Below are 11,065 nucleotides of genomic sequence, written 5' to 3'. Positions count from 1 at the left end.
GTCTGTCCCCCGGAGGCAAACGCCAGTGGATCGGCGAGTGGCGGGGATCACGTATATTAATGCATAATATAGCTCTATATAAGGACTCATATTTGCCTGCCTGTTGATGGGCGCCAGCTTTTAATCATTATTAATTATCCGGGCCGGCTTTGAGTATAAATCACGCGTGCTTACGCTGCCTTTTTCCCTCTTAGTGGGAGGAGCGGCTAATCTATTTCTGGCCAACTTGCGAATCGCAGAAAAAAGCGGCCAATTAAAGGGAGAGCGCAGTAATTTATTTATTTCCAGCGTTTAAAGGCAGATAAACCATCTACCAGTTACTCTGCAGCGATCTGCCAGATATACTCTGCCTTTCGGCATCCAAGGGGGGCTCCGTCTCCGGAGGTAGCTCCGGGGCCTCCTCCTCCACTTCAGTGTGCTCCGCCTTGTAGATAAGGCACATGTCCAGGTAATCGTCGGGGCCCACCCTCAAGGACTCCCTGACCAACTGCTCGGCCTCTGCCAGATTCATTGGATCCTTTCTGTACAGAGATAGGTAAGCTTGAATTTCCTCCGCCTTTGCTCCGCCCTTGGCTCCATGCTGAATCCTGATGGTCTTCCTCTTCGGCTGGAGGTCGTACATATGGAGGCCGAGACGGTCCTGCCCAGCCAGGAGGACATCCACGGTCGCAGCATTCTCGTACTTTCGGCACAGCATGTCCTTGACCTGGGCCACGGTCAGCTTCTGGTGTCTGTCATTGGTTTGGTAGTCCACTTGGGTCCCCACCTCCAGGATGATGTCGCGATCGGCATTGGAACGAGGCGCACAGCAACTGGCGTGAGAAACAAAGATCAAAATCGGGACTAGTGGTCTTCTATCCTTACTATATACGCTCGTCCAGGTGGCAGATTAGATTGTTCCTTGAATTGGTGGCCAGCACAATACCTTCGTCACATATCAGGCCCACCATGCTGCCTTCCTCACGAGAACTGTGGAAGAGTCCACATATTCAATATTATCTCAATATCAGAAGATAGCATAATCACTCACTCTGCTTCAGCCATTATGTCGTCGGAAGATCCCAAGAGCGTTCGAGTTGAAAAGTTTAGGTAAATGAGCTGTGAAGAATACACAAAAATCTTAAAAGTGGAGTTGTGTAAACGATACCCCGGCTCGAGATGAAAACGAAACCCAAACCAAGCTAGAAAAACAAACCCTACTCATGCCAAGATTATGGCGAAAAGTGTCAACGCCTGGGGAGCCAAAAAAAATAACTTAGCGGCCCAGAAGCGAGCATATCGCTGTCTGCGGATCCATTGTGTTAAGGTAAACGATATTGGCCATCCGAGGCAATCTGCTAATCTTGGATATCTCGGGCGATCGGGCAGCCAACAGGTTGGGAGCCACCTCTTCGTGTAATCATCTCCGGGCCATAAATGTGCAACCTGTGCTTCTGTGGCAGCTGCACCTGCTTCTCTAGGGTCCAGGCCCTAAAAATAGCACCGACTAGTTGTGGCCGAGACCAATGGCCAAGACCAGAAGGCCAAGACCAGAAGGACTCGCAGACGTTTTAATGAGCATCATCAATTTTAAGCGACACTGTCCGCGCAATATTGTAATCGACGTGTTAATTAGCCCTTCCAGTTGGGGGATTAACTAACCTCCGGATAGTACCACCGATCTGACAGGGGAAGAAGTTTAATTAGAAGTGCAATAAAAAGCCCACTTGAACGGCTTCGGGACTGAGTGTTGGGCAAACGTCAGTTTTTCAACACAACAAAGAAAGCTGCTCCTTCCGATTTCTCCTGTTTGACAAAATAATAATCGCGTGCGTGTCTCTCCAACTGCCTTATTATTATTATTATCATTATTGGTACTCGACTGCATGTCGGGAATTTAATTTTTTCTGGCATTTACAAAACACTTCAACCCGTTTTGACAAGAGCCGGCGATGACAGCAATTACCATACGATTTGCATGACGTTTATGTTTATTTTCGCATTGTACTCGCCTCCTCCCCGGTTCCAGGGCTTCAGTGGTGAATGCCTTTCAGCCTCTCCAGGCTTTGTGTTCTTTATGGCCTAAAAGAAATGAAAAGGTTGGTAACAAAAAACTCAGCCAGTCTGGCCCATGTGCTCAGGTTGATTTCGATTTTGACAGCTGCCTGACTCACTCAGTTGGTCGCAATTTCGTTGGATTCGCATTTCATTAGCTTGTTATGGACCACCTACGGCCGCTCTGGCCGCTGACAGAGCTCCCCCGTCCCCATGTCTGCCCTGGGCCAGTTGGCCAAATGGCAGAGACCCACAGCGAAGCAATTAAGCCGACTGGCATCGAAAACAATCCCAACCAATGGGGCAATTTAAGGTATTTACAAAAGCGTAAAAAGGTAAAGAAAACATGTCGGGGCTCCTCCCAATCAAAACAAGACGAGAACCACTCGAGGAGGCCCTCTCTGAAATGTCAATCGTTCGGTTTAAAGTTAAGGCCATTTGCAAAAGGCCAAAAGAAAATACAAATAAATTCGCAAGCTCTTCAAGGCAACACATAACTAAAAGGGTGGTTTTATGCGCAGAAATGATATAAAGCAGTCTCTTTATTCTAAAATTACAAACTAATACAGGGGATGAGTGGTCGACACTAAGTCTCTTCGAAATGTTCAGAGCAGTCGTAACCTTTTTTTTATGTTTTTTGATTACATTTTATATAAGAATATAAAAATGTAGGTTTTAGTTTTAAGTGCCATTACAAACTAATATAAAGGGATAATTATAAATGGTCGACACTTCTCTGATCAGAGCAGTCGTAACTTGTGTTTTTGGGTTTACATTTTTTGTGTTTGGGTTTCAAGTGTGTAGTTTTAAGAGCAATTAAAAACTAATATAATGGTGTAGTGGTCGACACTTCTCAAGCAAATGTTCAGAGCAGTCGCAACTCGTAACTTATTTCTAGAATTGTGTTTTTTTTATAACAAGGGAATCGACCGATTCCAGAGTTAGAAAATCAATTACGAACTAATGTGAAAGGATAGAGATATTTGGACTGCTCATCGAGTATTTTAGAGCAGTCTCTTGGTTTGAAGTTTAAGCGTTAGACCCTCCTAGTGGATTAAGATTTCCACTGATATAGCTAAAAACTAACTAAAACTAGCTTAATAATAACTTAGGATACTAAAAGTCTAAACCGAGGATAAGCATAAAAGGTCGACACTTATCCAAAGGTTCAGAATACCTTTTCTTTAAAGAGATGAAATTTTTTTTTAATGATGATAATGGAATTGATGGTATCCATTGATACAAGCCATGTTTTAAGACGAGTAGTTTTAGTCAGAAGGGCGTGTTCTCCCTTCCTAGTGGTTTAAGAGAATTCCGGCGATATTAATTACTAATATTAATAATAAACTAATAGCTAATACTATCGAACTAATTCTAAAGCTTACGGTCGGCATTATTAAAAATGATCCGAGCAGCCGTAGCTTGTTTTATTTTTATTTCTAGGTGGCTTATATTTGTGGACTTGGCGGAGTTTCCAGAAATATAAGCCCATGATGGAATTTCCATCGACAAACGTTAAAGATCAATGCCGGGTAGTTAAGTCAGGGTTCAAGTTAAGGTCGGTCTCCCCAGTGGTTTAAGAGATTTTCAGCAATATAGATTAGGATTAAAGCTAACTTAGATTATTAGTGTGTTTAGAAATGATGATGATGATACTGTTTATGATTACGATATGGACCTTTAATGGTCAGATAGGATGATGAATAAATTGAGTGGTAAGGATCTAGGTCTTCATGTCCAGCACGTCCTCGTCGTCGTCGTCCTGACTCTGAATCTTGAAGTAGCGCATGGTGAAGGACTCCTTACCAGTGGAGACCACTCGCACCCAGTCGCGAAGGCTGTTCTTCTTCAGATAGCGCTTCGAGAGGTACTTGAAGTAACGCTTCGAGAAGTGGACACCGCTGTGGATGATTAGCGAGGACTGCTTGGAGCGCTCGAAGGTGACCAAGTCGCCCAGGTTGTTGATCTTCCTGTTCACCTTGGTGTGGGTCTTGATGTACTTCTCGAAGTCGGCAAGGTCCAGAATTTGGTCCTCGACCACGCACGTGCAATCGATGACGAAGCGTTGCCAGACCTTCTTCTTGGACGCGCTCTTCCCGCGCAGCGTCAGCTTCTTCGAGTTAAGCTTCGGCTTCGGCTTGGGCTTTGGCTTGATAGGGGCTGCCACCTTGGCAGCCGGGGCAGGCTCCTTCTTCACTGCGGCACCAGCTTTGGGTTTCGGAGCTGCAGCCACAGTAGTTTTCTTGGCCGGCGGAGCCTCGGCTTTCGAGGGCGCTTCCCTTTTGGGCGCCTGGGCAGCCGCAGCCTTTACCTTCTTGTTGGAAGACACCATTGTGGCCGAAGATGCCGAAGACGAGGGAGGCACCAGCTTCTTCGACACGTGATCGGCGACCTTCTTCGCAGATTCCTTGGTGGCCAAATCCAGATTACGCAAAGCGACAGCCGGGGCCTTGGCCACCTTCTTGGAGTTCATTGGCGGCGGGGCAGTGGACTTCTCTCCGGAGGAAGCTCCCCCCTTACCGGAAGCATTCTTGGACTTTGCTGAGGCCTTTCCTTTGCCCTTGGCGGCATCCTTCGTTGCAGCCTGAGGCTTCATTCCTAGTATAATATATTAAGGCTAGAACATCCCGATGTTCTCAGGGTTTTCTACTCACTTGAAAAGTGCGGAGCCTAGGACCGCCGTGACCGCTCCGCAGGCGTTCTCGAAGGAAAAGAAAGATTTGGGAGCTTGCCCCTTGAAGTTGGCTGCGCTTTTCCGGCCAGTGCTGCCAATTAATGGCATTTGCCAATTGTAGAGCTGCTTTTCGATTATTAGAAAATGGCATCACCGAAACTGAGAGAGGTGCGTGGCGTGGCTTGGGTAGATAGTCCAGCAATCGAATTTGATTTTTCGCCCAAGCGAATTGCGATTACTCGATTCCCTTTGGCGCCTTGCAATATAAGAGTCGGTATTTTGAAGGAGAGAGTGCAGTAAGTGGGAAACTTGACGCTCCAATTCAGGACTGATTAATTGGCACTAAATTAATATTGGCCCTGTCGATCAGCCATCAATTTGTTCTCCTCAGCGTAGCCTGTAATTTGTGCTTCACAACTGGTTTCCTTTAAGTCGGCGGTCAGAAGGGGCAAGCTGCTCCTTAAGTGAAATCAATTTAAACTGGAAACTTGAGCGCTGAAGTACAAGTGACAATCAGAGCTTATCTGGCGCATTCCCACAAGTTTCTGAAATGGATGGCCGGACCCAGAGCCTTCACCTCTCACACCCCTTCGAAGTCAAGTTCATTTATTCGCGAGTTGTAAAAACATTTAGTTATCGCTTCAATATTTTTCAACCAAAAAGAATCCCCAAGTTGCACAACATATCGCTTTCGAACGAGCTCCATTTATCAAATTCAAATGAAAGCGCTGGCCACCAACTGGGATTGGGGAAGCGATGCGATGGCGGGGAGGCCATCTCCTATCGGTAGGTAAATAAAAACAAAAAGTGCAACCCAAAGTGAATTCCCGGGGAGCGTTTAATCAAAATTTACCGGCGAACGCGCTTGCTGACAATGAGAAATTGCAACAAATTCGCGCTACAACGAAACCTTCTCTCGGCTTCCTTTCTCTGTCTGGCTGCCAGAGGCTGTCTCTTTCCCTGGTCAGGGCCAAGAGCCAAAAAGGCCCAAACTGGGCGGCCAGGGGAGTGGCAGTGCAGTGTCGATAGCTTCGCAAACAGAAAGCCAAAGAAATGCAGCGATCACGTAAGCGGCTCCGCAATACAAACTTTTCTTTACCCTTTTTTTGGTAGTAATATTAAGCCTTTTTTCTACTTTAAGGCAGTTAAAAATTATAGACAATACGATCTAATTCACAATTTCCGTCTTCCTTTTAGAGTATTACAGAATTCGACTCTGGAAACCCTTGCGATTCGTTTGTGATTTCCCATCACTCTACTCAACTCCTGCTGTTAGGATGCTACTCGATTTCCAGGCCTCTGTCTGGATATTGTTTTCAGGCTTTGGCTTTGGCTTTGGCTTTAGCCGCTTTGCTGTTTTATTTTGGCGGCCACGGATATGAAAAATGATGCCGAAACAGTTTTTACAGCCCAAAGCACCCGCAGGCCTAAGCCCCGCGTCCTCCTGGTGGACTCTCCGGCAGGTAAGCCGGCGCGCCCCCACCTCCATCGTTCTCCTGTGCCGAAATTGATTGATGGGCCCCGACGATGGGAAAACTACACTCTGGTGGGCGTGATGCAACCGCCCCGCCCACTCCCACTATCACCACCGCCCCAGAAGTGATCGGCGGAGTCGTGCGGCTTCTGGCCCGAAATCAATCTGGCTAAACGGTAGCAAATGGGCGGATGGATAGCGAAAAATGGGATTGGGATTGGGATTGGAACGCGGATTGGCGGGGGCGTTGGAGCCTGGGAGTCAGGCTTGTTACGGATGCCAATGGACGTCCAGGGAAATCGATCACTTCGACATCAGGTGGGCAGAGATGTCGGAAGACTTTCGAAATGCGAATGAAGGGGAGCTAGCACATATTTCTTGTAATTATTCGGTTTTAATAAATAATTACTTAGCTTACAGAAGCAATTGATTGTTATGATTAATATTTATTTTTTACAATATGAATATAATTATGTGAAGTGTATGTCATGTAAATAAAATGAACTTATGTGCTGATAAGCTCGGGTTTCAGTTCAAGGGTGAGGCTTTTTCTCCAGAAGCTGAGTCAGAAACCTCCATGGAAACTTTTTATACGATCATTTTCTTACTATTCTCAGGCTGATGTTGAATCAGAAGTCCTAGTCAGAGGTACTCTGCTGGCGACACTTCTGGACTCCGCCGCTTTCTTTGATTTACTAAAAGTCAAAACAAATATAGTCAGGAAGTAACTCCCCAAGCTTTCCCCAATGGTGTTACCTCTTCAGGATTGCTGGCAACACGACCACCACTAAGATTATAGTTCCTTGGGAGTGGTTGATTAAGTCGCTGGGCAGGAAAATAGTACGCCACAAGTCGTCGTTCTCCACCAAGTAGGATATAATCACCAGGCTCCACGACACCCCCATAATCAAGAAGAGCTTAACGCAGATCATGAATCTGCAAAGAACTGAGAATATATAGACTACGCCGAGACCGAGACGGGGTAGAACCCAGAACCCACATTTGCATTTCAGAATAGACTCCCCTCGAGGCGTGCGACTCCTCCGACCTACAACTTTTCATGGTGTTCATTTTGATCGTCACAATATTCGTGGCCGCCTTGACGAAAACGGTCATGTTGTATGTGATCACAATCAGAATCGGTCCATAGAGGTAGATCATGGCGCTCCAGTCCTGGGCTGTGGGAGCCAGGGGATCAAGGGATAGGCATTGATAGGCTTTGGACAAACTTACTCTTGATCCAACAGTTGAAGATCCCCACTCCCGGCATCCACGCCTCGTACTCATCCTTGTCCAAAAAATAATCCAACAGGACGACGGCAATTGTCAGGAGAGCAGGCATGCCCAAGGCATAGCCGCTGTTGACCAAGTACTTCTTGCCAGGATTCGTAATTCTTATTACGTTGGTCTGTTTTTTTGCAAAGCGCTTTCCCGCATACCAACTGATCACGGAAAGCCAGCAGAAGGCGGCCATTATGAAGAAGTAGCCGAGGTAGCCTGGAAAAGCAAACTATTTAAACGAAGTCGTTTTTGAAAGCCCTGGATCAACCTGTGGGTTCACACAGTGTGGAAGTTGGTATTTGCCATGAATCCAGGAGCTGCATGAGACTTCCTAAGCCCAGGCACACCATGTAGCTAATAAGGCATATGCTGTCGAAGTTTCTCAGCTTTTCTGTCAGACAGAAAACCGCGATGGTGACAACAATGCCGACTATGGACGTGCTGATCGCTGGTGGAAGTAGAAAAGTGTGTTACACAAGCCTCCTTGAAGAATGTCCAGCTTTCCGGGGCTTACCCACTGTCTTTCCCCAATCGGGACCGCTCTTTATGGCGCAGTTGAAGGGCAGGATTTGAATGGAATCGTTGAACTTCAGGGGCTGGATGCAGTACTCCTGCTTGGTAAGGTGCTTGTTGTCGTAGTGCCGCAGGAATGTCCCATTCTGAAGTGGAAAGGCTTTGGGTTACGAGAACTGGGAGTCTGAAGCCGAATACAGTCTGCTGCAAACCTCAAAGAGTATGCCCTCATTCTTGTATAGATTGTACAGATCTGAACAGGGCTGAGGTAGATGTCCCTGATGGACGAAGTCCTTGTGAAAGTCCAGGCTTTTCGTGTCGTTCTCGCTGGTGATATCCACGTAGTGGTCTGACCACGTCTCCTCCTCCAGGCCATCTACGCATACGTTATCCGGGGTCATGTACTGGTTGGGGGGGCAGCACAACCGGATGCAGGTCTTCAGCTGGCAGACACATCCTCGCCAATGGCTCTTCACGGACTCCCGGTCGCCATCGGGCAGCAGAACGTGGCTATATTCCCCGGTCCGGTTGGGGGTGATTTCCACTCCCTGGTAGAAGTAAGATCCGTTTTCGAATTTCTGGCTGGAAGTGAGGTTGACGGTGTCGTAGAAATGGCAGCCGGCAATGTCCGTCTTGACTTTGTGTCCTTCTAGGATCACCAGTAGAAGACACAGGAAACCAGTAGTCGAACGCCTAAGAGCCAGTTCCATTTCTTCCTTTGTTCGCTTAGTGAGTACACAATGATTCTTTTCACTTAAATCTCTACTTTAAGCGTACATCTCTGAAAACGAACTGAGCTCTTTCACAATAAATTGAAACAACAAATTAAATATTTTATATATTTTCAAAACTAAGCTTATTCATATCACAGCTCTCTCTTTCTGGTACTCACTCGGTGAGTAATACTTTATAATTTTCTGCAAACAGTCACTCGACAGAACGAGTTTATCAATAGTATGTTGTAATCAAAAGTAGTAGGGGCTTCATGACGGACAGCCAATTGAGGAGGAGCATTACACGCAGATTTCTTCTTCTAATTTATTCTAATAGTTTGATTAAAAAATCAGCAAAAACCCAGAGCTCAGCAGTACTTTATTTCGCCATAAACTGGCGGGCTTAACCGACCTGGCTAATGAAATGCAAGCCGCGCACAGAGATGAATATCTAAGCCCATGAGCCAGCTCGCAACGAGATTGGGGCACCCAAAGCCGCAATATATGACTCTATAGAGTCCGGTCCTAAAAGTATCGCCAACTGAGTCAACCGGCGAGAAGTAGGAGACAAACTAGGCCCAGGCCCAAATTGGAAATGTGCCAGCTAAAATAAACATTTATTGAGTTGACTGCCTGACACTTCCCGCTGCGATAGAGCAGGAAAATGGGAAATGGATACAACACCTGGTGGGTGACTCCACATCCACATCCATGTCCAGCTCTAGCTCCAGTTTGAATTCGCAACCCAAGTCCCCTGACACAGTCACTCTATTAATTAAATTAAATTTCAATATAAATTGAAATGGGCAAAGCGTGCTCGCTTACGAGTTCTAATTGGGCGAGTGCGAGTCAATTAGGGAGGCAGGGGAGGCCTGGAGGAGGCCGCCCAGTGTGCCGGCCAGTAAGCCAAGATTGGAGTGGCCCCGGCCAAGTGCGGTTGCGGGTGGCAAGACCTAATTGTTTATTTATGGAGAGGCCCCAACCGCCAGTCGCTTTCGCAACTCTTTCTTCCCGACTTTTCGACTTTCGCGGGAGCGGTAGCGGGCATGGGCATCGAATTTCATTAATCACGCAAACGCTTATCGCCTGGTCGGCAGCAGGCAGTAGGCAGTAGGCAGTGGAACTATACTCCTAAGTCTTCCCCGCTCTATAGCCCAGAACTAGAAATACCGGCTAAAGTCGTGGTCATAATTTGTCCGACTTGCTGGAAAAGCATCGCAATCGGCGTGAATGCAAAAATGAGCCCGGCGTGACCATCGGACCAGGCCAGAACCTCTCATCATCGGTCGGACTACTTCATCTGACCACTTTTTAGGCCCCACCTCTGATTATTGGTGGAAAGAGTGGCAGATGAAAGACTAGAGCCGGGTCGAGTGTGTGAAAATTTTCTAGCTTTCTCATCTAACAGTTCAAGGGCTATCCATTTCTTCCAGTGCTGATATATTTTGGCCAGAAGTTAGTCGCACTGTTTACACTTTCCAGTGCTTTGTGGGGCCATTACAATCACTTAGCCCGATAGTGGGCCGCCCCCGGAGACATCGACATCGACATCGAACTCTGCCTTTCGCCCACTCTCTAAATTAAGATACTATCGGGGATCTGACAGTCGTAACTTATGTCATTTATGTTTGCCGTTATCTGAGGGCCCGCCCACTCTGGCCGGCCCTCTTTGTGAATGGGAGATTGCCTCGGGAAGTGGCAGCAGCAGCAGCAGCAGCGAAAAGTGAACAGTCGCCGGTCTCCGGTCTCTGGTCTCTGGTCTCTGGTCTCCAGCCAGACAACCTGGCAGACACTCGGCTCTCCTCCTTTCGGCCATATTAGCAAGGCAAATTTCCCAAAAGGCGCTGGTAGGGCTCTCGCCGGAGTAGCAGCCAGAGACCAGGGCGATGCGCCAACAAGTATGCAATACAATCTTGAAACTCGAATAACGGAAATAAAAATTATGAGACTGGAATATTTTAGCGCTGGCAATTTGCATAAGAAAAACGTTACGGGAGCGCCAAGGAACTCCGGCCGGAGAAGTGGCCACAAGATTGGACGCCATTCGACGAAAATTTGTTGTTTTTTTGTTGGTTCTTCTGGGAGGGGGGGCTGGACTGGGAAGGTCCAAACATAGCACGTGCCTAGTCATCCTACGGCCGAGTCGAGCCGAGCCGCCGTGCAGTTTATTGTTGTTTGGGCGTTGTAATTGATAAGTTAATTTACATTTTTATTGAATGGCCCGGGCAATTGTTGTGACTTGTCGCCGTTCTCTTTGTCACGAAGGTCAGGGTGCTTTGCATATTTTTCGGCAGGACCTCCCCCGCGAAGGACCTCCATTTCCATGCATACGGAAATAAAAACGCTGTATATGACTCGGTTCCGAGGGTGAGTTAA

The 11,065-nt window shown here is 47.1% G+C and overlaps 3 protein-coding genes and 1 long non-coding RNA gene across 6 annotated transcripts; 1 reads left to right on the top strand and 3 right to left on the bottom strand.

Moving 5' to 3' along the window:
- Window positions 1-255: 255 nt before the first annotated feature.
- LOC6496151 lies at window positions 256-2,244 on the bottom strand. 2 transcript variants are annotated; one of them, XM_001960301.4, is made up of 5 exons: window positions 2,154-2,244; window positions 1,642-2,061; window positions 1,031-1,098; window positions 865-969; window positions 263-812 (listed from the first exon to the last, which is right to left on the bottom strand). In XM_001960301.4, exons 3-5 carry the CDS (start codon window positions 1,042-1,044, stop codon window positions 311-313), a joined length of 621 nt encoding a protein of 206 aa, XP_001960337.1. In that variant the 5' UTR covers window positions 1,045-1,098; window positions 1,642-2,061; window positions 2,154-2,244; the 3' UTR covers window positions 263-310. The 2 variants fall into 2 exon arrangements, with proteins under 2 accessions (XP_032306460.1, XP_001960337.1); XM_032450569.2 differs by lacking the exon at window positions 2,154-2,244 and having other exon boundaries at window positions 256-812; window positions 1,642-2,092.
- Window positions 1,858-3,132, top strand: LOC116654703. The gene is made up of 2 exons (XR_004309877.2): window positions 1,858-2,078; window positions 2,141-3,132. It is a non-coding gene; the product is annotated as an uncharacterized LOC116654703 (long non-coding RNA).
- LOC6496150 (60S ribosomal protein L22) lies at window positions 2,559-4,848 on the bottom strand. Its single transcript, XM_001960300.3, has 2 exons — window positions 4,689-4,848; window positions 2,559-4,632 (listed from the first exon to the last, which is right to left on the bottom strand). The coding sequence occupies exon 2, from the start codon at window positions 4,628-4,630 to the stop codon at window positions 3,758-3,760; it is 873 nt and encodes a 290-aa protein (XP_001960336.1). The 5' UTR covers window positions 4,631-4,632; window positions 4,689-4,848; the 3' UTR covers window positions 2,559-3,757.
- A 1,708-nt stretch (window positions 4,849-6,556) lies between these two features.
- Window positions 6,557-8,783, bottom strand: LOC6496149 (G-protein coupled receptor Mth). 2 transcript variants are annotated; one of them, XM_001960299.4, is made up of 7 exons: window positions 8,189-8,780; window positions 7,978-8,122; window positions 7,732-7,911; window positions 7,416-7,679; window positions 7,183-7,360; window positions 6,939-7,118; window positions 6,557-6,877 (listed from the first exon to the last, which is right to left on the bottom strand). In XM_001960299.4, the coding sequence occupies exons 1-7, from the start codon at window positions 8,684-8,686 to the stop codon at window positions 6,796-6,798; spliced, it is 1,527 nt and encodes a 508-aa protein (XP_001960335.2). In that variant the 5' UTR covers window positions 8,687-8,780; the 3' UTR covers window positions 6,557-6,795. The 2 variants fall into 2 exon arrangements, with proteins under 2 accessions (XP_001960335.2, XP_014763643.1); XM_014908157.3 differs by lacking the exons at window positions 6,557-6,877; window positions 6,939-7,118; window positions 7,183-7,360 and having other exon boundaries at window positions 7,446-7,624; window positions 8,189-8,783.
- Between the last annotated feature and the right edge of the window lie 2,282 nt (window positions 8,784-11,065).

Source organism: Drosophila ananassae, chromosome 3L, assembly GCF_017639315.1.
Source record: "Drosophila ananassae strain 14024-0371.13 chromosome 3L, ASM1763931v2, whole genome shotgun sequence".
Taxonomy (NCBI): Eukaryota; Metazoa; Arthropoda; class Insecta; order Diptera; family Drosophilidae; genus Drosophila; species Drosophila ananassae.
This window is presented reverse-complemented; position numbering and strand designations above follow the sequence as displayed.